Source organism: Myotis daubentonii, chromosome 1 (assembly GCF_963259705.1).
Source record: "Myotis daubentonii chromosome 1, mMyoDau2.1, whole genome shotgun sequence".
In the NCBI taxonomy this organism is placed as follows: domain Eukaryota; kingdom Metazoa; phylum Chordata; class Mammalia; order Chiroptera; family Vespertilionidae; genus Myotis; species Myotis daubentonii.
In genome coordinates, this window is record NC_081840.1 from 78005449 (window position 1) to 78032665 (window position 27217).

Genomic DNA, 27217 nt, shown 5'->3' on the forward strand with positions numbered 1-27217 from the left:
AGTAGTTCTGGCCCCAAACTGAGGTCTAAGGCAGGCTTTACAATGCACATACATGTCCAAGCTATCTTTCAGAGCCCTTGTAGCATCAAGCCAGCACCTTCAAGGTTCAGCCCCCAAACTGAAAAATCCTCTTGGGCCAGAGGGCTTAAGGGTTTTTCCTTGACAAAACTGTAGGGTAAAGGTATAGGGGACAAAAAGAAATCAGTCCCTTCAGTTAATGCCCTAAAGCCTTCTCAACAGAAGAGGAATGGAGGAATCACTGAGAGGTGGTTGGAAAGGGCAATGAAGACCATCCCAGGAGACGGTACACACGGACAAACAGGTGTTCAATAATTCTCTTATCTTCAACTAGTGGTTGCTCAGCAGAGTCCATTCCCAGTGGGTCCATGGGCAGAAGCTCTTCTTGGTGTCTACGGGTGACCCCAACTCCCCCAGAGTTAATGTCCATGGCTTCAGGATGGCTTGATCCACAAAATGGATAGAAGGGGCCGTAGACTGGCAGATATGAAGAGAGTGGCAGGACCCAGAGGCATAGGGAGGCAATGCACTATGCCACTGATTTACTTGGGGCAAAGAGAAGAGGTAAATGGAAGTAAAACGAAAGAAAACAACCAGAGTCTAAAATGAATGAGGTCCTGCGACTCACATGGCCTGGGGGGTAAAAAGGCTGGAAAGCTGGAAGCACTGGGAGGCAATTGCCTGAGAGGCAAGGTTCAGGGCTGGACTCAGAGCTAGAACAGAGAGAAGAGGCAAAGTGAGTCAGTGAGCACAGAGCATTCCTTCTTCCCAGGCCCAGCCCATCTATCCCTTTCCCAAGTCCACATCTACCAGTCAGAGCTGCTGGGTTTAGGGCCCCCAAGTGAACTGCTCCATTCAGCTGTAAAGCAGCAGCTTGGGCAACGGCGGCGGCAGCAGCGGCTGTGGTTGGCAGCTGGATTCCAGAGCCTAAAAGGTAAAGAATAAGTGGGGTTAAGTCCCAACCCTCAATCTACAATTCAACCCCATGTTTTTCACTCTGAAGAGTAACTACCTTCTGCCAATTTGGCCACGAGCTGCAAACGTCCACCTGCTGATCCCAGGTTCCGCTCCTGGTCTCCATCAGGAAAAGTGATGTCTGTGCCACCATCCAGTCGCTCAGTCAAATGGCCAACTCTCATAGGTCGACCAGCAAGCTCAAAGCCATTCAACTGTTCCACGGCCCGTCGGGCACACTCAGAGTCAGAGAACTACAAGAAACCCAGGCCATTATCAGTCACTTCTCGGCCAGAGATACGCCCTCAAAGCCCCACTAACACTCCTAGTCCTACTATCCCAGGAAACTTGCATGGTTGCTGTGGCACAAACTATTCTTTCTCAGGGAATGTGACCTCAGATCCCCCTAAAATTGATCTCTGAAAGGGACTTTTCCAACTGATTTCAATCTCTGAGCTCCACTAAAAATCTAATAATGTAAAAAGACTATTATCTGTAGGGAGCCTAGCCTGACAGGCTGTCTCACAAATGGGGATATAAAAACGGAAGTAAGACAGACTGAGAGCTAAGACTCCTGAGGCTTTATTTGAGCCTTTACGACTAGTAAGTTTAAATTCTCAGTTAAGAGAAGGAATCTGGGCCTCCAGAGGCCAGCCTTAGGAAGCAATACATCCTGGTATTGAAAGGAAAACTGCACCCAACCTCCACCAGAGGACTGCTGACTCAGTAACCCACTGACCACAGGATCTCAACTCTCTCATCCCTTTCATCAGCAGCAGCCTGGCATAAAGAGGATTCCCAGTCTTCTGTTTAAAGAGTCAAGGGTGTTGACCTAAATGCAGCAACAAAAGGGCAAAAAGGCCTCATAGAAGCCTTTCCAAATCTGAGTCACACAGGGAGCTAGAAAAGATACTTGCTACCACGAATGCCACAGCTGGCTTTGTTTACTCTGGTATTACCTGCCCTAGGGGCTGGCATGTGGTACTGACAGTTCCTAGGCACGTGGTATAGGTGGCCTGCCTTTACCGGATACTTTTGACGTAAGCAATTGCCATGATAGAACACAACCTACCTCCCCTCTGCCCTGCAGGTAACTGTGGGGTGTATGTTGCCTGGATTGAGCCCAGAAAATATCAGCTTCTATCAGACTTTGTGGCTGGCAGCCAGTCCTCAGCCTGGAGTCACATGGGGCTAGAAGAACCAGTTATGGGAATTGGAAACAATTTTGTTGGAGTGTCAGGAAAAGATGAGACTTGACCACTATTAGGTGGCCTCACTATTCTCCCTATAGTGGGATTTAAATATAAAGATACTTCTCAATGGAAAAACCTACTTCAAACAGGGTAGCACAAGAGGGAAGTCTATAACTTCCGATTCCCACCCCATCGTGAAAATATGTCAATTCTATAAAGCATGTCTATAAAAGCTCATACCTAACCTCCCTCATACCCCCAATCTTTTAGTTGCAGCCTGGAACCATAACTATTACCCAAAGAGCACGTTGCAGCCCCAGGGAAGGTGGTAGAGCTCCTGGACACCCCCATACACTGACAGAGTATAGGAACAAAGCCAAGATCTCAAACAAGGCACTCATCTCAAGGGGCAGAAGGCTAGTAGTCCAAGGTTCAGCACTAGGGTTTATGGGTCATTTAGACCAGCAGTTGACAGCTTTTCGGACCTCACGGACCACCAGTGGTCTGCAGACCACCGGTTAGCAACTGCTGTTCCAAAGGTTTCCTTAAACCAGTAGTCACCAACCTTTTGGACCTCCCAGACCAGTGATCCGTGGACCACCGGTTGGCGACTGCTGATTTAGACAGTTCCTAAAGGAGGAGGATGAAGCTAAACTGCAAAATCAGACACGTAGACAAACCCAAATTAAAATAAATAGCCCTGACCGGTTTGGCTCAGTGGATAGAGCGTCGGCCTGCGGACTGAAGGGTCCCAGGTTCGATTCAGGTCGGGGGCATGTACCTTGGTTGCGAGCACATCCCCAGTGGGGGGTGTGCGGGAGGCAGCTGATCGATGTTTCTAACTATCCCTCTCTCTTCCTCTCTGTAAAAAAATCAATAAAATATATTTTAAAAAAATAAATAGAGACTTACCGTAATGAAACCATAACCTTTAGAGCGGCCTGTATCTGAGTCCTTCATCAGGTCAATATTATCAATCTGTAGAATAGGGAGAAATTATTAGTAATCTTTTGGCTAAGTCACACCTTTGACCCTTCCTACCCAGACTATTCTAAATATCTCCCAGTTTCTACATTTCTCCAAATCCTTTAAAAAAGAGACAAAGGCCATTCCCCCCCCCGCCATAAACAACCTTTCTGACTAATCTTACTTAACCTGGACCTTGATTTCATGGTGCTGACTCATTTGTCTACTGAACAGAGATGGAGCCTAATTGTCCAAGCATGGACCCATATGCCCATTACTATGTATGCTGTGGGTTAATCATGGTCAGGCAGAATGAAGAGGAACACTCACCCTCCCCACTTTTTCCAATTCCCTTCAGAGGTTTTCCTCACTTTCTACTCACTTTGCCAAAGGGCTCAAAGATGCCCCGGAGCATGTCCTCGGTAATATTGCAGTGCAGGGAGCCCACACAGAGGCGCACTGGGCCACCACTGCCTTTCTGCAGGCTGTTGGCCATGGCTGCCAGTCGGTTTTTCTCAGCCTGAGGAAGGAGGGAATGATGGGTCAAGTCCCACACCTGCTACCTTCAAAGCTGTTTTCTCATATCAGTTTCTCAGCCTGCTCACCTGTGAGGCCTGTACAATGATAGGCACCCCTAGCAGCCGCTGCCCCGTCAACGCAATGGCCAGTGGCACAGACTGGATTTCACAGAATTCCACATAGGCAATGCCCTTAGAACGACGTGAGTTCCGATCTGAGATGATACGTACGTCACGAACCTATCCAGGGGAAAAAGGAAATCCTAAGTTGGGTATAGAAGGGGATGGATAAAAGACAGAGTACTAAGAAGGAAACTAAAAGGGGAAATGTTACCTTGCCAATAGCAGAGAAAAAGTCCTCCAGGTCTCGAGGCCGAATGCGGGCGGCTAACTGCATACAGAAAACTGTTCGGGCATCACGCTCCTCGGGACTCAGATTATCAATTGACTCCCTAAAAAGTAAAATTTACTAAGACACCCCCCTCCACCCAATACTTGGTCTTTGTTTTCCAGCTACTCTCAAGTACCACACATTCCTAAAGTTTGGCTCAAAGAGCTTTTTATTTTTTTTAAATATTTTATTGATATTTTACAGAGAGAAAGGGAGAGGGATAGAGAGTTAGAAACATCGATCAGCTGCCTCCTGCACACTCCCCACTGGGGATGTGCCCACAACCAAGGTACATGCCCTTGACCAGAATCGAACCTGGAACCCCCCAGTCTGCAGGCCGACGCTCCACCCACTGAGCAAACCAGTCAGGGCTCAAAGAGCTTTTTATTCATACCACACAACTCCTAAAGAAGTGCTCATCATTAACTTACCTGACTGGACTCTTCTCTCTGAAATGAGGACTCTTACTGTGTCCATACCTATGCCTAAGAAATAGAGAACAAAAAAAGTGAAAATTGTATCACCCAACTTTATTCACATTGAACCAATGCTGAGTCTGCCATCATGAGAAAACCAGATCCCATTCACCACCTCCTCTCACACATGAAATTTTTTTTTTTTTTTAACTTTTAAAAATATATATATTTTTATTGATTTCGGAGAGGAAGGGAGAGGGAGAGAAACATCAATGATGAGAGAAAATCACCAATCAGCTGCCTTCTGCACGCCCTCCACTGGGGATTGAGCCCGCAACCCAGGCATGTGCCCTCGACCGGAATCAAACCCAGGAGCCTTCAGTCCATAGGCCGACACTTTCTCCACTGAGCCAAACCAGCTAGGGCAAATTTTTTTTTTAAATCCTTGCCCAAGGATTTTTTTTAAATTGAATTTTAAAAAACCTTGCCCTAACCGGTGTGGCTCAGTGAATTTTAAAAAACCTGAGGACATGGTTTTATTGATTTTAAAGAGAGAGAAAGAGGAAGAGAGAGAAATCAATGTGAGAGAGAAACATCAATCAGCTGTGTCTCACGCACACTCTGACCAGGGATGGAATCCACAACCTGGGTATGTACCCTGACCAGGAATTGAACCTGCGACCTTTCTGTGTATGGGACAATGTTCTAACCAACTGAGCCACACCAGGCAGGGCTATTTTTTCTTTTTAGAGAAAGATAAAGGGGGGTTAGGGGGTAGGGAGGGAGGGAGAGAGGGGGAGAGAGAAACATCAATCCCGGACCAGGATTGAATCCACCTTTTGGTATATAGGACAAAATTCCAAACTACTAAGTCACCCAGCCAGGGTGACATGTGAATTCTTAGTAACACCCCTGCAATAACTGGATCTCCTCCCTATCACAGAGGGGCATAAGCATCCTCAGGCAGGGACCACAGCAAAATCGTTTTACCCAGATTACAATACAAAGGTGAGCTTATTAGCAAAAGGTGATACCCAGCGGCAAGTGGTGGACTCCTGTAGTGCACACGATTCTCACGACGTGGGACCCGACTTCTGGACTCACTACTATGTTGATGATCCCAGCTTTGGCTGTGGTGACGATGCTGCCGATCTCGACTTCGGCTCCGACTACTTCTCCGTCTATGCCGATCCCGGTCTCGACTACGACTGTAGATGGAAACAACTATTTAGTTTGTTAAAGAACCAACCAACCTCTTCTGGCCTTTAATGTATAGCTTTCCCTGGTATCTTTCCATTTGTAGTAATTCTCAAAACCCAACAGCCCCCAGAATAACTGACCTGCGCTTTCTATCCCTGCTTTTACTATGGTTCCGGCTCTTCTTCCTGTGAAAGACAGTGTAAATTCTTATTATTGCGAAGGTTTCATGATCTCTCCCACATAAAAGAAATGAGGGTATGGCCAGGGTGAAACAGAAAGCAATAAAGGACCAAAGTCCAGATGATCTGGCAGTAGCTCACAGCAACTGCACACCAACTCATACACAGCCCTGGATGCTGTCAGGCATCTGATGCAGCCAAAGCTGGTGTTTCCAAAGTAGGAGTCTTCTTGCTATTTTACTCAAATGAAATATCAATGCTGGGACTGATCCACAAATCTACACTGAAAAGCTTAAACTACATCATTAAACTAACTCACCGTTATGCCCAAGATCCAGTGAAGCCATTCTAAAAGCTGTCTTAGAAGCAATTACCTACCTGTTCTTTTTTAAAAAATTTCTTTATTGATTAAGGTATTACGTGTCCTTATCCCCCCATTGCCCGCCCTTCCCCCCACTCATGCCGTCACACCCCTGTTGTCCATGTCCATTGTACCTCTCTGTTCTTGCTGTTTCTCCAATGGACAAGATTGCTTCTCTTCCTAAGTTGCCAACCCATTTCCTCACACCACACTCACTTGCTTGCCTCCACACTGGTGCTGCTCCCACTGCCACTGTTGCTGGTGCTGCTGCTGGTGTTGCTAGGGCCGTCCTTTTTAACCTCCTTCCGTTGCTGCTCATCCTGAAGGGTTCACCAGAAAAATGTCACAAGGTTCAACGTGGCAGACACACAGAATCCATTGGGCACAGAAAGAACAAAAGTGGACAAGGAAAAAAGCATATGAACTCAAAGCTCTCAATTATCTAGCCAAGTTTTAAACACCTGGACCTCCTAACAAAATAAATGAAGAGAGAAAGGGAGGAAAACTACCCAAAAGGAAGAGATCAGAGGGACAGTTTTTGATGTTAAAACTTTAGCTACTCAACATTTATTCCTCAGGAGAATGAGAAGTCAGTTAGGTCTGAGGTATAGGTCTGACTTTCTACCGTACCATTGAGAACTATGAGCAAAGTACCCATTCCTATCCCCTTTGTCCCCCCCTCCATTTTAGGGGGCCCACTCTGAAAGCATGGCCCTTGAGTACTGATCTCCAGAATAGCTTACTAAATGACTATGTCTTTTATGAATAGCCATTGTACACAATAAACAAGCAGAGAAAGAGAATTCACAAAATGTTGAGACCAATGATCCACAATTGCTTTTTCTTACCAACCCAGGAGTGAGGTGGGAATATTACCTCCTCTTTTTTATAGGGAGCCTCCAGCATGGCCTCAATCACTATATCAAAGTCATCAGATGCCATCACAGCAGATCTGAGGAGAGGATATCAATACACAAGAACCTCATTAATATGTTTCCTTCTCTTTCAGCACACCACATTCCCTTCCCCCTCCAAGAAACAGACTTTAGAACATAGTTCTGTTTCATAAACTCCAAAGGAATCGTATCAGCTATTTGCTTACCCTAGGTTTATTTTTGCACCTTACAGATCTGAACTATTTCTGCTTGATGACTTAGAATATGTGAAGGGTCTACAAGGAAACTGGGTAGAGACAAAATAATACAGACCGTGTCCTATCCTGTGAAAAGAAAGTGTTGGCATTCAAAGTTACTATTTACTTTACAATGAACAAGCACTAGGACTCCATTCTACTGTTCAAAATTCTGAATAAATAACTGGTTTAAATTTAAATCATAGAAATAAGCACATATTCCCAACAAAAAGACAGATGCAAGACTAAAAATGAGAATACAAAGCAACACCAGAATAATGCAGATTTGCCCTAAACTATTTCCCACATCCCCCTCCCAAACATCAATAATTAGATAACTGAGCATTAAGCATTTTTCATAAAACAAAAACTAGTTTAGATAACTCAGAAAGATATGATTAAGACAAGCTTAACCGCCAAAACCGGTTTGGCTCAGTGGATAGAGCGTCGGCCTGCGGACTGAAGGGTCCCAGGTTCGATTCCGGTCAAGGGCATGTGCCTGGGTTGTGGGCATATCCCCGGTGGGAGATGTGCAGGAGGCAGCTGATCGATGTTTCTCTCTCATCGATGTTTCTAACTCTCTATCTCTCTCCCTTCCTCTCTGTAAAAAATCAATAAAATATATTTAAAAAAAAAAAAAAAAAGACAAGCTTAACCAATTCCACTGTGAAGCCTTTCTGTCTAGGCAGGCAGGGTGGGACTTCTCGCTCCCCCAAGCTTTCACATCTAGCAATCATCTTTCCTAAGTGTGTCCACCACAGGTCTCTTAAATAAGAAAAACAGAAGATACCAAACAAAATCAATAGGAAAACTTATTCAAAAATTACTAGTCTGAAATTATAAATATACACAACATAGATGAATCTCAAAATAATTATGGTAAGTGAAAGAAATCAAACAAAAAAGAGTATGTATTGTATGATTACATTTATACAAAATTCTAGAAAATGCAAACTAACCTGTAGTGACAGAAAGCAGATCAGTGGTTGCCTAGGGATAAGAGTAGGTGGGGAGGGGCAAGAAAAGGATTACAAAAGGGCTTGGCTCAGAGGATAGAGCGTCGGCCTTCGGACTGAAGGGTCCCAGGTTCGATTCCAGCCAAGGGCACATGCCTGGGTTGCGGGCTCAATCCCCAGTGGGGGTGTGCAGGAGGCAGCCGATCAATGATTCTCTCTCATCATCGATGTTTCTATCTCTCTCTCCTTCTCCCTTCCTCTCTGAAACCAATAAAGATTTATTTATTTATTTATTTTTTAAAATATATATTTTATTGATTTTCTACAGAGAGGAAGGGAGAGGGACAGAGAGCCAGAAACATCGACGAGAGAGAAACACCTATCAGCCTCCTCCTGCACGCCCCCCACTGGGGATGTGCCCGCAACCAAGGCACATGCCCTTGACCGGAATCGAACCCAGGACCCTTGAGTCCGCAGGCCAACGCTCCATCCACTGAGCCAAACTGGTTCTTGCAAGAAATATATATACTTTTTTTTTTTTTTAAAGGGCACAGGGAAGTTTTGGGGTGATGTTTCATGGCTGAAACGTATCAAAACCCATCAAACTGTATGCTTTAATGTGTGTAATTTTATATATCAACTATACCTCAATAAAGCTAAACCCCCTCCAACTAATCTTAAGAATCTATGCTAAGGTTAATCATAATCAAACTTTCCATATCCATAAGAGCGTTGTCTTCTTTAAAGTAGCTAATGCATCATCCAACGATGCTGTCCTTGTTGCCCTCAGAACCCATAGTCTATTTGATGGTTTAATAGAGTAATATGAAAATTATATGTAAATATAAAAGTAAGTAATATAATAAAGTAATATGAAAATAAGAGTAATGATGATGTAATATAAATGACACTTATCATTTATAGCACTGAATATTGCTAGGCATGTTATAGAGACAGAATTCTTGGAAAGAGTAAAACAATAAAAATTGCTCTTAAACAAATTTAAAGCTTAAATTGGAAATTAAACCAAAATCAAATAGGTGTGTCTAAAATCCAGTGAACACAATCTCTTACAATAACAACACCTTACATTATTTAACAATCAAAGGTAATATATGCTACAGCCAGATATCAGTTCCAATGCACAGATGAAAATCTGAGGTTTTGTGAACTGTCCAAAGTCACAAAATTCAAATGGAGGAGCTGACTTGTGAGTATAGTCTTCTGACCCTAGTCTAATGTTCTACCCACTATATTGGTTCGCTCTCTCTCATGGTTTTAACTTAAAAGAAAATTACAAAGTATATCATGATGTCTTTTATTAAATGTACTTATCTGGAGAATTAATGTCCCAATGGGTTTATCAATAGAGTCAGTCCCATTAGCTATACCTTATTGTATATGTTTCAAAAAATCAAGAACCAGGCTATTTATAATATATACTATCTGATCTATTCTGAAAAATGGTTCTAAAAGGAAAAGTTTTTAATCCTCAAACTGTTCCTTTTAGTCATTTTGGCTGCCAAGTCTACACAAATTTTCTAAGTGTCACAAAGTTCCTCTTTATCATTTACAATCTGCTTTTTCCTCCCTAAATGAAACGCTTCTGATTTCAAGAATCGTTGAGTGCGAGTGCAGGGTAGGGGTAACCCTACACACAAAATCTTTCACTGAAGCTGATACGTGAGCCCCCAGTGATGGAGTACAATTTTCACCCTGACTCAGAAACAAATGAACGAACTGATTTAGGCACAGGCATGTACAACATGAGCACATTTTGAAACTTGTAATCTCGCTGGGTTTAGTATAGCTTTCGGGTGTCCTAAAAGCATTACAGTCCCAAATAGCATGGGTTCTCAGGCTGTTCGTTTTCAAACTCTCTCCCGGTCCTAATTTATTGGTCAAAGTCCATTCAAAACCATCCATGAAAAGTGACTACAGCACTTTCTGCCATCCCTGCTCCGAAACCTACGTGAGGGGCCCACAATCACGGGCAATGCTCAGATCCTGGCACAGCACAGCCAAGACTCAAGCCAGTGCTTAGGCCCCCTGCTGCCAGGGCACCGGAGAGCGAGGGGCACTGTCAGCCCAGCTCGGGCCGAATTCACCAAGGGTTCGATCCCAGGGGCGACGGGAGCGCCATCTCCTGGGTCCGGCCACTGAGCTGGCACCAACATCTCCAAACTAAGGCAGCTTAATGAACAACAGGAACAATGAGGAAGATAAAAACATCCCCCACGAGGTGTACAAACGAAGGCTACGCTTTTTAAAAAAATGGTCCTGTAAGTACCATCCCTGAGAGGGCCTGTGTCCCAATGCTGAAACCTCATCCGTGGCTCCCTACACTCCTCTTTCGCCACGGAAAGTGTGGTCATAAAAGGAAAGAGGGAAAAGCCCACGGAGACCAATACACGAAGAGCCTTCGTGAAACTGAAGATCAAGGAAGAAATCTCAGTTCTCTCCTCTCTGAGTGGTGGTGGCACTCGGGGCTGAAAACCGAACCTCCGTTTTCTCAGGCCCCCGTGGGTCGACGCTCCCTCCCCAGTAAGGGCTGCGGGGACCTGGGCAGAGATCCTTGGGTCACTGGGACACTTGACACAGCGTCTTCCTCGCTAAGATATAGCCATGAGGGTGCCGATCCCTGAAGTCCTGCCAGTGGACTACATTCAGGTAGCAAACACTTTCGAATCAAAGATAAAAAATTTTTCTTTTTCTTTAAGCTTGCCTCATTCTGTTCCTGACGCCATTTTCTGCCTGTGACGTCAGCGGCAGGCGCCGGGGGGCTACGTCACGCATAGGTGACGTCGCGAGGGAACCAGGTTTCAGGGTTTCTCACCAGTTCCGGGTCCCCGCGGGGATAGGGGGGCTCCGGTCTTCTCTGCTCCTTCGGGTTTGTTGGAGGGTGCGAAGCTCGGCTGTGTTCAGAGCCTCAGCAGTAAAAGCCCCACTGCAGCCGGAGCCGCTCCTCTCCCCGCAAAATGGCGGTAGTTGCACTGTCTTCCAGACGGGCCCCAATCTGCGCAGGCGCTAAAACATTAGGCGCTGGAACTAACTTCACTGGTTTCGCGGCAACAGTCCGAAGTTCGGAATTTCATTGGTTAAAATTTTAAGCATGGGTGGAGCCAAACTCGAATGCTTCTTGGCAACCATGAAGTTCCCAATGATTGGCTAGCTTCTCGAGACTTCCGGAAAGTGGGCGCGGCCTCAGGCGGCCGTCCGTCGCGCTCATTGGTTAAATGACTTGCGGAAGGCGGAGAAGCCAGGCGGAGACCAGACGTAGGGACCTCCTACCCCGCTCCCAGCTCGGGTTGACCAGGCCACCCCCCGTGGGCGGAGCCAACGCGGACTTGTAATAGACCTTCTTGGCTCCCTCAACTGATTTGTCAAGGGGGTCACGTCCGTCTAGGGACAGCTTTGTGGAGAACTGCGTTTGCTTCACGTCAGGAAAGATGCTGGACTCCATATCCCCGTCGAACGGACTGTCTAAACTACCCTCCCAAACGCCGCCTCCTGCCCTCAGTGCTTGGGAGCTGGGAAAGAGGTCTTGTCACCGATTTGTCTGGTCCTAACCTCAGGTACATCGGTTCCAATCAGTAGCCCACACGCCTGACCCTGCAAGGGTGAACTTGAGACAGTCTCAGGTGACTCCTTCCGTGCAGCAGTAGTCAGCCCTCTAACCAGAAAGGATGGAACTGACTTAGGCCCACCCCCCAATCCCAAGACTTCCAAAGGTAGCTGGTTCTAACACCCAGAGAGCCAGAGTCAGGGGACCTATGTTCCAGCCTGGACTTGAATACTAACTTTATATTATTGTACCAACTTCAAATACCTCCTCTATAAAATAAAGAATTGGACTAGATGATCTCTTAGGACTCTTAAGCCTATGATTTTATTCCAACATCATAGGTTGCCCTGGCTGGTGTTCTCAGTGGTTAGAGCATCAGCCTGTGCATTGAAGGGTCTGGGGTCTGATTCCTGGTCAGGAGCACGTATCTGGTTGCAGGTATGATCCCTGGCCCTGTCGTGTCACATGCTAGAGGCAAACAATCAATTTGTCTCTCACACACTATTTCTCCACCACCACCCCCCCTCCTCCTATTCTCTCTAAAAAAAAATCAATGAAATAATATGTTCTGGTGAGGATTAACAAAACAACAACAAAAACAGGTGGCTTCTTGCTGGAGATGCCTGGACAGCTTTGTTTCTCTCTCAAGCGGTAACAAAGGTGTTTGGCAGTTCAGCAGCTAAGGAAGGTAGAAGGAAAGCTGGCTTTATATACAACCCCATCTTTCTCTATGGTGGCAAATTATGCCTCCTCTCCAGACAAAAGCCTAATCACAGGTCCTAATAGACTAGACCTCTCTGTAGGTAATCTGAAAGACCTAGACTCAGAAGTTGCAGAGTCACCACTAAGCTTCTCAAATGGACACTCCTGGGTCTTGGATGAGGGCACAGATCTAAATATGTCTAGGTTTAAGTAAGGTTGGGAAAGAAGAGGCAGGGAGAGCAGGGTTGGAGCTGGAAGGCCATAACTTCACTTTATTTGTATTTCCTCCCACACAAAACAGAAGGAGAGATGATCAGGGAAAGGCTGAAAATGTGTTCAATCTGCACGTTCTCAGGGCTGTTCCAGGGAGCGCTTGAGGCTGAGTGCCCGTTGGAGTAGCTTCAGATCTAGCACTAATTCCTCATGCCTTGGCCTGAAGTCTTCACAGATTGGTGGCTTGAGCCTTGTAATTAATTCTCCTTTGCCCACCTTGATTGTAAGGCAGGAAAGCAGAGTGAAATGCTCCTCTCTGACGGGCAAGGGGAATCACAGCCCACAGGTGTAGTGCACCTTCTGTGCCATAGGAGCAGAAGCCGAAGCCGCTTCCGGACATCTGCAGGCTCGGCTAGAGACCAATGGTGTACGAGCGGCCTGTGGGATTGTGAATAGCAGAACAGACTGGTGCTGTCACAGCCCACTCATACCACACCTTCTTGGAATTGCTGCATCGCCAGAAACGCACACAGATGGTTTGGCCTTCACGTACTGTAATGGGCTGCTGTAAGAAGAAAGATGGGATTTTAGGGTGCAGCTAATGAGTTATATGTGGCAATGTATTGAACTAGGTATGGAGATAAAATGATAAAACAGGACATCCCAACCCTCATGAAGTTTATTTGAGATCTGTCAGAATAATCAGAATTGAAAAACCAGACATTAAGCAAATAATCTAAAATGTGATCAGTGTATGAATATGCACAGGGGGAATGCTAACTTAGTCTAGAAGGTCAGAAAGTTATGACAAGAATGCTCAAGGAAGCCTAGAAAATAAGTTAGCTGGGTGAAGAAGTAAGCAAATAATTTCACATGCAAATGAATGAAAACCTGAGGCAGGAAAGAAGATGGTGTATCAGAGGAACCAGAAGCCATTCCACCGGACTGAAGCAATGTAAGCAAGGGGACAGTAGCTAGACAGGCAGGCTAAAACCAAATCACACCAAGTCTTACAAGTAATGCTCAGGATTTTGACTGTTACCCTAAGGACAGTGGGAAGGGTTTTACGCAGGAGAGAGATACGTTCAAATCTGAGTTTTTAAAAGGTGATTCTGCCGAAACCGGTTTGGCTCAGTGGATAGAGCATCGGCCTGCGGACTGAAAGGTCCCAGGTTCGATTCCGGTCAAGGGCATGTACCTGGGTTGCGGGCACATCCCCAGTGGGAGATGTGCAGGAGGCAGCTGATCGATCTTTCTCTCTCGTTGATGTTTCTGGCTCTCTATCTCTCTCCCTTTCTCTCTGTAAAAAAATCAATAAAATATATTAATAAAAAAATAAAAGGTGATTCTTACTTAAGGGAAAAAATAGAAGAGCAGCTAGAGGAGACGTGGGGAAGCCACGGAGAAGGTCACTGCAGATATCCCAACATCTACAACTGGGATCCAAGCACGTGAGAGCAGTAGGACATGCTCTCCATACCCAACAGCTGAAGTTATTCCTGAACCTATGGAGTTTTAAAGGCGATTCCTACCTTAATGGGAAAGAAGATGGGAAACCATGAGAACATCCCAGGAGAGTGAGTCTCTGGGCGGATACCTATGGGGACAAATTAATGAAAAATTGAGGTTCTCCATAACAGTGCTTTTTGACTAGGTTGAGAAGTTTCTGAATTACTTTGAAACAAGTAATCAAAGATCCCCATTTCTGACTCCTGGGCTCACGTAATTCTAAATGAAACATGGACATGAGCTGCCCAGATAGTACACCCCATCGTCCACTGCCCCAAACTCACTCAGAGTGATGTCCTGATAAAGCACAGTCTCAAAGTAGCCTGCAAAGCCATGCAGTACTGTATTCACCTCCACGGGAAACTCCAAGGTACAGTAGCGGTTGTTGTCAACCATAGGATCTGTCCGGGAAAAGTTGTGTGGGTGACAAAGGGCCAGAAGTCCTAGACAACTTGGTAAAGAGCAAGACCAAGGGAAGCTTAGACAAGGCAGACCCAGACAGCAAGGGAAAAACTAGGAGGGCGAGCTCTTACGCACCCAGTCAGAGGACAGACACACAGGAACCCACCTCTGTTGGGGTGGCTGAAGGTAAAACAGGGCTGGGGCGCAGACAGCTGGTGAAAGTTGTGCAGTCGTACCACATAAGGCATCTCAAACTGGGCCTGACCCGAGAGACAGAGGGCAAGAACTGGAGAAAATAGGTCAGAGATGCCTACTTCCTCAGGGAAAGAAGCTCAAGTCTGAGGGACATGGAAAAGAATGAAAACAAACTTTCATTTCAACCACTTTCCCACATCCCCCACTCCTTCTCTATCTCACCATCTTCTGCGGAGGAATAAAATAATTGGTGCCAATATAGAAAAATAAAGAACGAAAGAGAGGAGTCCTCCAGAAGAGAGTGTTTTTTTTACCTCAGGGTCACGGTCCTTTTCCCGACAGGCTCGGACCTCATTGTACAGCTTGGAGGAGGAGATAGGAGCCAGAAAGGAGGTGTACTCCCCAGGGATGCTCACACCGTCATCTGCAGTGCAGGAGGGCTACATTAGTTCCGAAGAGATGGAAATGGTTTATCTATACGAACTGAAAGCTCAAACTCACACATCCAAACAGACCCAGGCAGCTCAATGTTGTCACATCCCCAGGCCAACCGCTCCCAACTCCGTCACAGGGGATTCCACTTCCGGGTTAATTTACAGAGTCACACAAGGTTAAAACTGCCCTGGCCAGTTCCACTCAATGATTAGAGCATTGGCCTGCAATCGAATGGTCACAGGTTTGATTCCTGGTCAAGGGCATGTACCTGGGTTGCAGGTTCAATCCCAGGCTCTGATATGGGCATGGCACATGCAGGAGGCAATCAATGACTCACATCAATGTTATTCTCTCTCTCCGTCCCCCACCCCCACCCCTCCCTCCCACACTCTCTTAAAAAAAAACACACACACAAAAAAAATGGAAAAAATACACTCAGGTGAGAATGAACAAACAACAACAAAACCACCCTGGAAGGAACCTAAGATATTCTAAATGAGTGCTAACTTTTGTGAGGTCACAAAACTCTTTGAGATCTTGATGAAAACTAAGCCAAAGGTATATATCACAGCAACTCAGTAAGTCCACAGACCTCAGATTAAGTGTCTCTGCTCTAGTCTATTCCCTTCATTTTAAGTGTTTTTATTGATTTTAGAGAGAAAGGAAGGGAGAGGGAGAGAGAAACATTGATCCCAACTGGGGATCAATCCTGCAACCTGGGTATGTGCCCTGACTGGGAATCAAACCAGCGACCTTTTGATGCACAGGACAACACTCAACCAACTGAGCCACACCAGACAGGGCTACTACCTTCATTTTATAGATGTGAACACTGAGGTTCAGAGAGATTACTTCATTTCCTTAGGGCACTGGCCCAAGTCCAGCCCCTCCTCCCCCTAAACTCTGTAACCTCCTCTTAGGTTGCTGTCTCACCCAATCCTGCCATTCCCCCATCCCCACAGCCTTCCCCGTTGATAATCCAATCCCCTTACTCAGTACACCCCAGCTTGGAGGCACCTTTTAGGAAGTGCTGGGCTCCATCTAGGCACTCAGGTGACAGTTCATTATCAGCAAAGGAGCCCAGAAGCTCACTGACAATGATGTCTGCTTTCTCTGGAGCCACCCATTCCCGCATGTCCGACGACACTACTGTCACCTGGCTTCCCCATTCTTCAAATTGCCAGTTTTCTAGTCTAAAACAGAGATGATACAAGTAAGGACACTAATAAGAAAAACTGACACTGGAGACAAACTTCCCAGCAAGAGCGTTGCTACTCACGTCACCACAGCATTAGGGTTCTTCTCCACGGCATACAGCTTGATCCGCCGGTCAGCCTGCTTGGCTGCCCGCAGGGAAGCGTTCACCAGGGGACCCCGGCCTGCTCCCAGCACCATCAGCACCCTAAGAAAGGGGTAGAGTTAAGCTGACTCAGCACATAGAGAAGTAGGCACACAAATCTCCAGGACTGTGGGGAGGCTACTCACTGAACATTGGTGTCCTTCTCTTCGTCTGGCACTCGGTCTAACAGACATTTATAAATGGCCTGGTGGGAAAGGAGAGAAGACCTCATGTCTATAATCCCATCCTCACCTAAGTCATTCTGGACCTGTGCTTGACCCAATCTTGGACCCACACTGTACCTGCTGGTATTGAGAGTATTTGATGGGGTCCTTCTCAAATACTTCATATGTCTGAGATTCGAGATTGTCCATCAGGGGCTGATGAATGAGGGGAAATAGGCAAAGTAAGTTAGCCAGTTTCTGGCAAGAATAATGCACCAGATGATTAAAACCTTCCCCCCATTGTTGCCTGAGCTTTGGCAGGATTTTAAAACACCTACTTTCAAGAGACATTCCCCACCCCACCCCCAACCTCCCTCCAGACCTACCTGGAGTGGGGACTGCAGATAGTCTTCATAGCCCTTGGCAAAGAGTTCATAGGCATTGGGGGGAGGGCGGTTCTGGCTTAAGTATTCCAAATACTGGAGGTAGGAGCAGAACTCCTTCTCTGAATGGTGGTTGGTGCCTGTGATGATGAACTGCACCTCCAACTGTGAGAGAAGTCAGACCATCAGATACAGTCCTTACACCAAGATTCTGGGATATTATTATGGCTTATGGCCAGAGTCCTAGCATAAAATGAGTCCCCGCAGTTCTCCAAATACCAACAAAAGCAGCATAATGCTTCAATGAACTTAACGTATAAAGCCTTCCTATACCATATAAGCATCAGCCTGGCTCAAAGAGCCCCATGAATCCTTGCTGTAACTTCTTAAGTGAAACCTTCTGAAAGGTTCTCTTGTGAGCTGGTAACTTTTCAAATGTTTCTGGGGCTTCCACTGCCATTTGCCTTTTTCCTCTCAAGACCCCCAACTTTGCTGAAATCGTTCTCCAGAAACCAGAGAGGAAAGGAGTCAGCCCACAGGAAAAAGAGCATCACACATATGGGAATAAGGCAAACGGATTCGCTGGAGAACCTTTAGAACCTTCTACCACCCACCTTGAGCAGCCGGAAGATCAGCCTCTGGTGCACCTTAGAAAGAACAGGAAATCCCTTCTTATTGGTCAGGAAAATGCTGGTGGGAAGAATGGCTGCTTTGATGGGCTCCCCAAGCCAACGATCAATGACGTGATTAGATGGGAGGTCAGCTCCAATTTCAAGAGCTACACAGGGAAAAGAAAGACCCGTGAACTACTGCTAGACAAGAAGCCTTTTCTTGCTCTTTTGTGCAAGATCTCTTTACTCCTTAAAAGCAAGGAAGCCTTGCCCGACGGGTGTGGCTCAGTGGTTGAGCATCAACCTATGAACCAGGAGGTTATGGTTCGATTCCCAGTTAGGACACATGCCTAAGTTACGGGCTCAATCCCCAGTGCGGGGCATGCAGGAAGGAGGCAGCCGATCGATGATTTTCTATCATTAATGTTTCATCTCTATCTCCCTTGTCTCCAAAATCAATAAAAAATACATTAAAAACAAAAAAAAGGCAAGGCAGCCTTGGCTGGTTGCAGTGGTTAGAGCGTCAGCCTTTGGAATGAAGGGTCATGGGTCCGATACACTTAGTTTCAGGTTCTCCAGCCCCAATTGGGCGCATGCGGGAGGCATCCAATCAATGTGTCTCTTTAGCAACAATGTTTCTCTCTCCCCCACCCGCTTCCTCACTCCCTTCTACACTCTCTAAAAATCAATGGAAAAAATATCCTTGGGTGAGAATTTAAATAAGTAAAATAAAAGCAAGGCACAATGAGGCACAGAAAAAGAGCAAAACTTCCCAGCAGCCAAGTCTACATGAAACTCCTGATTCTTATTCCAGGTCAGAAAAGGGAAACCTATCGTAGGACCTTCATGAACTTACCCACCGCAATCCTCTTGCTGTAGTCACATAAGGTCCGGAAATTGTGCCACCTGTCCAGAGTCAAACACAGAAAAATAAAGTCAAATATGGCCCACCATACCTCAAGGAGACCATCCTATGAGTCCCATCCTGTACTTCCCTTAACCCCACCCTTTGCCCTGGTACAGCAGCAAAAGGAGACATACCACATCCATGTCTTCTCCTCTCCACTGTACTCCTCCGTGTGTGCAGCTGGTGCATTCTCAATTACATCATCTCTCAGGTCCTCTGGTGCCACCAATGGTACTCGCATCCAGAACTGTACATGAACGAGTACCCTACTTAGAATGTGTTGGGTCTAGAAAGCTTCTCTCAATTCAAAGCCTTTAATCCAGACCTCAAGTTAATCCATTTATATGCTTTCCCCAACTTTGTGATTACATGTACATGTACATGTAGCTTGTGTATATTGTATCCTTATATAAACATCAGCCTTGTCCTATATTTCAACCATAAGTTTCTGGGAATAATTTTATATTCTTTATCTTTTATCAATCTCTGCTCACCACTTTTAGATAGCGGCAAGTAGTACTGACATTTCTTGCCAAATGTACCCCTTAATGACTGGCTAGGAACAAGAAGGTACGTAGCACACCCAGACTACCATAATATGCAGCAGGAAAGGAGGCCCTCAGCCATACCATGGAGGAGTGGTGGCCAGTGTGGATGTGGTTGGTCAAAATTCTGGCCAGGTTTGTGTTATCTTCCTGATTTAGTGGCAGCAAGAAAGCTGGAAGACCTAAATACGCTCCAAAATTGAGCTCCTGTAACATGGCCTGGAATGGAGAGCAAGAGGAAAAGGTTAATTAGGCGTTAGCAACCCAAACAGTTTTAACTGCATTATATCAGAGTTACTGAGTTATGGGGGGGGAAACTGTTTTTCCCATCCAGCTCTGTTACAAACCTGATCTTTAGAAAAATCCAGAGAAGTCAAATAATCTTACCGCCTCGGAGTTCCTGCGGATCTTCTCCACCTTTGAGTCTGGACGAATCCACGGAGAAAGCTTTCCCACAATCAGGGTATTCCAGTCTGCACTCCGCGACCCAGGAGAGACAAAGATCGAGTGAGGTTAGGCACTTTACTCATTCAATTTCTAGTTCTTAACAGGGAATAGAGATGAGAGACAGAGGCTTTTTCTATCACAGGTACAGGCTAGCCTGATGCAGATTAGGACAAGGGGGCTTTTAGCAGGAAAGCAAGGAGAAAAAGAATTCTCTCTATCCCGGGGACTACTCAATATAGCTAAGCCGGGAAAGAAGAATGAGGGCTCCGCTAGAGCAGAAGGTGCGCGCGGCCTCCGGGAATTAAGGGTGATATGGGATGCTCCCTACCCCTTCCTGACAGCAGTAGGTCTGATCGTGTCTGGGGGCCCGGTCGATTCTTAGCAGGTTCCTGAGTGAACTCCCTCTTGAAACGCGGGTGGAAGACAGGCATGCAGAGGAAATCGAACCTACAACCGTGACAGACCCAGCGTCGTCATGTAAAGAGCAGCAGTGCCCGGAGGTCCAAGCAACGGGATTAGGCTATGGATCCTGCACAACCCGTTCGGCTGCCACCATCCCTCAGCGGACTCAGCTCCGCCCACCTCGGGGCACTGAGCCTCACCATCTCCACACACACAGCCATGGAAGAGATGAGTAAGGAGAAAAGGCGAGCGTCCACACCACGTGGATTTTCTACTCCTGTCACTGGGTTTCCAGGACTGCCCCACCCAGACCCATCCCGGGACTGCCCGTGCCGCCCCCTTCAAGGTTTGCCTCTTCTCCCCCGAGCCCCTGAACACTTCCTCCCACTTTCAGACAGTAATTCCGCTCTTCAGGGCCCTTGGAGGGCTGTACGCCCCTTTTTTGAGTTTACCAGGCAACTCCCCCGACTTTTGGACTCAGTGACCACACGCCCAGTAGGTCCTTTTTGTTTTTCCTAACACTCCAAGGCCCGAGGCTTCCCTCCCCACGGTGTCCTGGTACCCACCCACCCGCAGCCCATCTCATTCACTCCGACCCCTTCGCCCCTGCCTCTCGGGGATGACTAGTCTGCCTCTCCCCGCCCTCGAGTTCGGACCCCGCATTCCGCCCGCGGAGGTCCGGGCCCTCACCCCTGCTTGGCCACAGCCCCCAGAGTGTCAGCTATTTCGGGGACGCAATTCAGGTCCCTGCCGCTGGACACGCGGCTCCCACCGGCAGCTCCAACCGCCATCGCCGCCATCTTTTCCCTCGCCTAGTCCACGCCGGGATTCCTTAATACTAGCAGCCAATCACAAAGCCGGGAGGGGGAAAAGCCCCCGGAAGGCGGGACGAGTCGCCCTAACAACCAGAGCATCTTCCCCGGCTCCAGCGGCCCTTCCGGCCAATCCGCGGGCTGTACAGTGACGTATTGCGTGGCTCCGAAACATTGACCAATCTCAGGGTCTAGTTCGTGACGAGCTTCAGACTCCCATAATGCCTCAACAATTCGCAGAACGTCGTTGAGAAACTACACGTCCCATGAAACCCTGCAATATGAGCTTGAAGTACTGTCACAGAAGCCAGCTCGATTGTCTTAGGGCCAGTGGCGCAATGGATAACGCGTCTGACTACGGATCAGAAGATTCCAGGTTCGACTCCTGGCTGGCTCGGAAAGACAAGCAGTTCATTATTGCAACCAAGCGATAATTCCTTATTGCTCTAAAGTCTCCTTTTTTTTTTTTTTTTTTTTTTTTTAATATTAATGTTCCCTCACTATCTTCTCCCTCATTTTCAGGACTTAAATTGATTGAGTTCTGTGGCCATCTTAAGTCAGCTTTTCCGTTACCTAATTCAAAGATGGTTCATGTGTAATTACTTACATCCGAACCTGGGTTAATGGTTGGTGCTCTTAAAATAGGCTTTGTATGGCCTTAGTGTGTTAGTGTAAATAAATTGTGGCAATTCAGTCACTAGATATTGCAAGTGACTCTATATCTCAAACACAAAATGTAAGTAAACACCTAAACACACATCCAAATACACACACGAAGATGGAAAAAAGAAATGCACGGTGAGCAACTACAGTAGATAGGAGTCATGAACAGCCTGGCAGAGGCCTGAGGGAAGCTCTACATTTTCTTTTGTCAATACCTGATAGAGGGATGGAAAAGAAGGAAAGGAATGAAGGAAAGACATAGGGAGGAGAAAGGGAATACCTGAAGGCAGGGAGCCCAGAGGTGCTGAGGGCCTGGCAGCGGTGATGGAAAGGAGAACACAAAGCCCTAAGCGGGAGGCAAGGACAGAACTTAGGGACCGACAGGCAGAGAGACATGAGAAAGAGAATTCTAGGGGTGATGCCCAGGGTTCGGTGCTCTCTGTGAGACAAGAAATGAAACCGTTCCGAGAGAATAGGTTATGGGTTTGGAACTGCAGAATTGGACCTCTAGGGGGCGCTGTACAATAGTTGGATGAACAGTGACCTGAACCAGACAAAACTTGGAAATCGCCAGAAGAGAGGTAGTGAATGAAGCCAAGAGACCGAAGGAAATCACCGTCGCCCGAGGGGGACAAAGTCCTGGGAAACAAGGGAAGGGTGTGGGTAGGATAAGCAATAAGGACCCCTGGGTGCAATATAAGTATCCCAAAAGGATAAAAGTCCAAAAGCCCAAGAACTAAGAAGATGCCTATGAAGCCAAAGGGGGTTGGAGATGCTTTTGTTCCATCTTAGTCTTCATTCAGTTCCTGCAGGTATTTATTATTATTATTATCCTTTATTCCTTAGAACAGTTTTAGATTTACAGAAAAATTGAGCAGAAAGTACAGCAAGTTCCCATATGCCACCCTACAGCTTTCTCTACTTTTTTTTCTGTTTTGTTACTGCTTTTAGAGGGAAAGGGGGAGAAATATTGATTTGTTATCCCACTTATTTATGCATTCATTAGTTGATGTTTTTACATGCCCTGACTGGGGACCAAACTCACAACCTTGGCATATTGGGATAATGCTCTAACCAACTGAGCTACCCTGCCACTGAAGCTTTCTCTATTATTAAAATCTTAACATCACTATAGTACATTTATTACAACTCGTGGACCAATATCAAAAACATTATAAGTGAAAGTATATAGTTTATTCAGGTTTCCTTAGTTTTTACCTGTTCCATCCCATCCAGGATACCACAGTACATACAGTGGTTATGTTTCCTTAGGTTCCTCTGGGCTGTGACAGTTTCTCAGATATTCCTTGTTTTTGATGACTTTGAGGAGTACTGGTCAGATATTCTCTATTGGAATTTGTCTGATGGTTTTATCATGATTAGACTGGGATTATGGATTTAGGGGAGGAAGATCATAGAGATAAAGTGCCATTTTCATCACATCATATCAAGAGTACATACTATATGCCCTGACCAGTTTGGCTCAGTGGATGGAGCGTCGGCCTGCGGACTGAAGGGTCCCAGGTTGGATTCCGGTCAAGGGCATGTACCTTGGTTGGGGGCACATCCCCAGTTGGGGTGTGTGCAGGAGGCAGCTGATTGATGTTTCTCTCCCATCGATGTTTCTAACTATCCCTCTCCCTTCCTCTCTGTAAAAAAATCAATAAAATATATATTTTTTAAAAAAGAGTACATACTATGGACATAATTTATGACTGTCGATACTGACCTTTATCACTTGACAGAAATACACTCCCCTATTCCCTCTTCCATCTTCCACTCTTTGGAAGGAAGTCATTATGTGCATCCCACACTTAAGCAGTGGAGAGTTACACTCCCCCTCCTTTAGGGTGGAGTGTCTACAATATTTATGTGGATTCTTCCTGGCAGGTCTTATGAGTAGGTGGTCGTCCACAGGAAGTGGGTGAGTGCTCCGCTGACATTTTTGGAAGTATAAAAGAGTTGTTAAGGACACTTGCTTGTTCTCTGCCCCAGCTGTGACCAACCAAACTGCGTTCACAGAAGACTTAGTAAATGTTGTTTCTTCTTTAGAAGCTAATTATCTGGGTTGTGGACCATCTGTGCTCCTGGCATCTTCCTCTTCATGTCATGCTGGCTGTTCTGTTGGTTGTTAACTAATCCATCCATGGGTGAGAGAGAGAGGAAAATCTACAAAACAATAATGTCAGCTTTGCCATCAGTTAAAATAATCTTCTAAAGGATTTGTGTAAAAAGAGCCTAGAATTTGTGACTATCCTTTAAAGTAAGTTTAGATGGGCTGAATTTCATTTGTCTGTTATGTCTTTGCTTTTTTCATTCAAAATGACCTCAGCTATATGGCAAGCATAATGCTGAACAATTCCCAGCAATTCCATACCACACTGCTCTTCACCTTTCTTACAGCAGTTTCTTGTGTCTTAAAAAACAAACCAACCAGCCAGCATGTACTGTGGGTCTGCCTGTAACAGCAGGAAAGGACTGAAGAAGAAATAGAGAACCTTGTAAAGGACTCTTCCAAGGTATAAAGTCAAAGCTGGCGAAGTCTACCTATGCTCCGCTGTCTGCTCTGCCCTGCATGCTGAACTCTTGTGCCCAGAAGCGTGGGAATCACTGTTCTACTCCTACGCTGGATGTAGGCCTCGGCTGGGATGCAGATAGAGAAACGATAGAACAAAAGGGCAAATACCCTGGGTGAGAAATAATGTTACTTCCTCCAACAAGAGCCAGAGACCAACAGGCCAGAGCACTGGAAACTGTCCTGTAAGGGAAGGAGTACCCACTCCTAGACCATCTTCCAATGGGCCTGCCACATTCCTCACCTTCAAGCCTTCCACCTGAGCTTGTTTTTATGTAAACACCCCCAGCCCATGGTGAACCCTCCTTTCATCTTCTCTTGTGCTGCCCTCCTCCCTCAGCACTTACCTCCCTCCCCAGGACCACCTTCACTCACCTCTGTGCCTGCCCAGCCAGCTAAATTCTTCAACATCAAAATAATGGCCCATTTGACCCTCCTACTGCTTCAGATTGCTGCTTCATAATCAAGGCTGTCCTCCAGCCACAAAAGTGGCAGAGTTACTGAGGCAAAATAATCTGTGCTGATTTGCATTCTCTTCCTTGTCATCTTCTATTATATGGCATTTATCTGTCAAATAGAAAGTGGAAACTGTTCTAGAACAGAAAAAGATGGAAAATTACACAATTTGTTTATGAAGCCAGAATATACCTCATATAAAAACCTGTCAGCCCTAGCCGGTTTGGTTCAGTGGATAGCATCGGCCTGTGGACTGAAGGGTCCCAGGTTCCATTCAGGTCAAGGGCACATGCCAGGGTTGTGGGTTCGATCCCCAGTAGGGGGCGTGCAGAAGGCAGCCAATCGATGATTCTCTCTCATCATTGATGTTTCTATCTCTCCCTCTCTATCTGAAATCAATAAAATAATTAATTAATTAATTTTAAAAATATATCAGAAATAGTACCCCCCACACACAAATCTATAGATCAGTCTCACTTATGAATATAAATGCAAAATCCTAAAATATTTAAGATTAACACATAAAATTCAACAGTATATTAAAATATAATTATATACAACAACCAATTAGGGTTTATTCCAGGAATTAATACAAGGTTAGGTATTAGAAAATTTATTTATGCAATACATCAAAAATAAACCAAACCAAAAAATTTTGCTAATTTAAAAAATTATATTGTTTGTTGATTTCAGAGAGGAAAGGGAGAGGGAGGGAGAGAGAGAAAAACATCAATGATGAGAGAGAATCACTGATTGGCTGATTCCTGCACACCCCCTACTGGGGATTGAGCCCACAACCCATGCATGTTCCCCTGACCAGAATCAAAACCAGGACCCTTCAGTCCACAGGCTGATGCTCTGTCCACTGAGCCAAACCAGCTAGGGCCAAGCTGGTCATTTTTAATAGCCATCAAATAGAAGATGGCAAGTTAATTCCATTTTCTATAAACATTCTTAATATTCTTCATATATAAATACATATATATATTTATATATGAAGTCAACAATTTATGTAAAGATAAAATAAAACAAGACTATCTAGTCTCACCACTGTATTTAATATTCTGAAAAATTCAATACAATGATGCTCTGTCCACTGAGCCAATACATTGAGCCTTCAGTCTTCGCTCAGCCACTTCGCCCCTATGTATGCAAATTAACCACCATCTTTGTTGGGTTAATTTGCATACTCTCCTGATTGGCTGGTGAGCATAGTGGAGGGACGGTTAATTACCATGTTTGTCTATTATTAGGTAAGATAGTTATTTTAATTCTGTATGGTAGGTTTCTCTCTCTGTTTCTTTTTTTTTTTTAATATATTTTATTGATTTTTTTACAGAGAGGAAGGGAGAGAGATGAGAGTTAGAAACATCGATGAAAGAGAAACATCGATCAGCTGCCTCCTGCACATCCCCTACTGGGGATGTGCCCACAACCCAGGTACATGCCCCTGACAGGAATCGAACCTGGGACCCCTCAGTCCGCAGGCCGACGCTCTATCCACTGAGCCAAACCGGTTTCGGCCTCTGTTTCTTTTTCTCAGCAATCCCTTTAGCATTTCTTGTAATGGTGGCTTGGTGGTGATGAACTCCTTTAGCCTTTTTATTGTCTGGGAAGCTCTTTATTTGACCGTCTATTTTGAATGATAGCCTTGCTGGATATAGTAATCTTGGTCTCAGATCTTTGCTTTCCATTACCTTGAGTACTTCATGCCATTCCCTTCTGGCCTGGAGAGTTTCTGATGAGAAATCAGGTGTCAGCCTTACGGGGACTCCTTTGTGGGTAACAGTTTTCTTTTCTCTTGCTGCCTTTAAGATTCTCTCTTTGCCTTTCATTTTTGGCATTTTAATTATGATGTGTCTGGGCGTGGATCTGTTTGGGTTCTTCTTGTTTGGTATTCTCTGTACCTCCTGAACTCGTATGACTTTTTCCTTTACCAGGTTAGGGAAGTTTTCTACCATTATTTCTTCAAACAACTTCTCTATTCCTTTCTTCCTTTCTGCCTCTTCTGGCACACCTACTTTTCTAATATTGTTACATTTCACATTGTCCCACAGCTCCCTTAAGTTGTCCTCCTGTTTCTTTTTTTTTTTTAATATTTTTTTATTGATTTTTTACAGAGAAAAAGGGAGAGGGACAGAGAGTCAGAAACACTGATGAGAGAGAAACATCGATCAGCTGCCTCCTGCATGCCTCCCACTGGGGATGTGCCTGCAACCAAGGTACATGCCTTTGACTGGAATCGAACCTGGGACCCTTCAATCTGCGGGCTGGCTCTCTATCCACTGAGCCAAACCAGTTAGGGCTGTCCTCCTGTTTCTTAATTGTTTTTTCATTTTGGTTCTTTAATTGAGTGATATTTTCAACTCTGTCTTCTAATTCACTGACTCAATCCTCAGCTTCCCCTAATCAGCTTCGGGCTTAGGTCCCAGGGTTCTCAGTGGCACCCCTCCCCCCGGGCTGAGATATCTCTCCGGGACTTCAGTTGCCATCTGTGGGTGCCGGGCCAGCCCTTTTGCATCTCCGCCCCTCCTACCAGTCTCTATGCGGTGGGTCTCCACCTTCGGTCCTTGGGTAGCAGGGTTCTCTCCTGTGAGTTTTCCGTTGA

General features: G+C 45.7%; 2 protein-coding genes and 1 non-coding gene across 8 annotated transcripts; 1 reads left to right on the plus strand and 2 right to left on the minus strand.

The window, feature by feature from the left end:
- Window positions 1-391: 391 nt before the first annotated feature.
- On the minus strand, window positions 392-11325 carry RBM23 (RNA binding motif protein 23). 5 transcript variants are annotated; one of them, XM_059707612.1, is made up of 13 exons: window positions 11121-11324; window positions 7073-7148; window positions 6413-6516; window positions 5797-5841; window positions 5491-5664; window positions 4472-4525; window positions 3984-4101; window positions 3737-3889; window positions 3514-3651; window positions 3078-3143; window positions 1031-1226; window positions 829-945; window positions 392-731 (listed from the first exon to the last, which is right to left on the minus strand). In XM_059707612.1, exons 2-13 carry the CDS (start codon window positions 7136-7138, stop codon window positions 643-645), a joined length of 1320 nt encoding a protein of 439 aa, XP_059563595.1. In that variant the 5' UTR covers window positions 7139-7148; window positions 11121-11324; the 3' UTR covers window positions 392-642. The 5 variants fall into 5 exon arrangements, with proteins under 5 accessions (XP_059563595.1, XP_059563612.1, XP_059563602.1 ...); XM_059707629.1 differs by lacking the exon at window positions 11121-11324 and adding an exon at window positions 7985-8069; XM_059707619.1 differs by lacking the exon at window positions 11121-11324 and adding an exon at window positions 7299-7729.
- Window positions 11326-12788: 1463 nt separating this feature from the next.
- On the minus strand, window positions 12789-20944 carry PRMT5 (protein arginine methyltransferase 5). 2 transcript variants are annotated; one of them, XM_059707661.1, is made up of 17 exons: window positions 20794-20944; window positions 20030-20148; window positions 19642-19727; window positions 19339-19473; window positions 18844-18956; window positions 18659-18708; window positions 17806-17969; window positions 17195-17356; window positions 16947-17024; window positions 16791-16849; window positions 16585-16707; window positions 16323-16498; window positions 15185-15294; window positions 14842-14935; window positions 14558-14674; window positions 14297-14361; window positions 12789-13329 (listed from the first exon to the last, which is right to left on the minus strand). In XM_059707661.1, exons 1-17 carry the CDS (start codon window positions 20901-20903, stop codon window positions 13177-13179), a joined length of 1914 nt encoding a protein of 637 aa, XP_059563644.1. In that variant the 5' UTR covers window positions 20904-20944; the 3' UTR covers window positions 12789-13176. The 2 variants fall into 2 exon arrangements, with proteins under 2 accessions (XP_059563644.1, XP_059563653.1); XM_059707670.1 differs by lacking the exon at window positions 20030-20148 and having other exon boundaries at window positions 20794-20916.
- A 295-nt stretch (window positions 20945-21239) lies between these two features.
- TRNAR-ACG (transfer RNA arginine (anticodon ACG)) lies at window positions 21240-21312 on the plus strand. Its single transcript has one exon. It is a non-coding gene; the product is annotated as a tRNA-Arg (tRNA).
- The last annotated feature ends 5905 nt before the right edge of the window (window positions 21313-27217 follow it).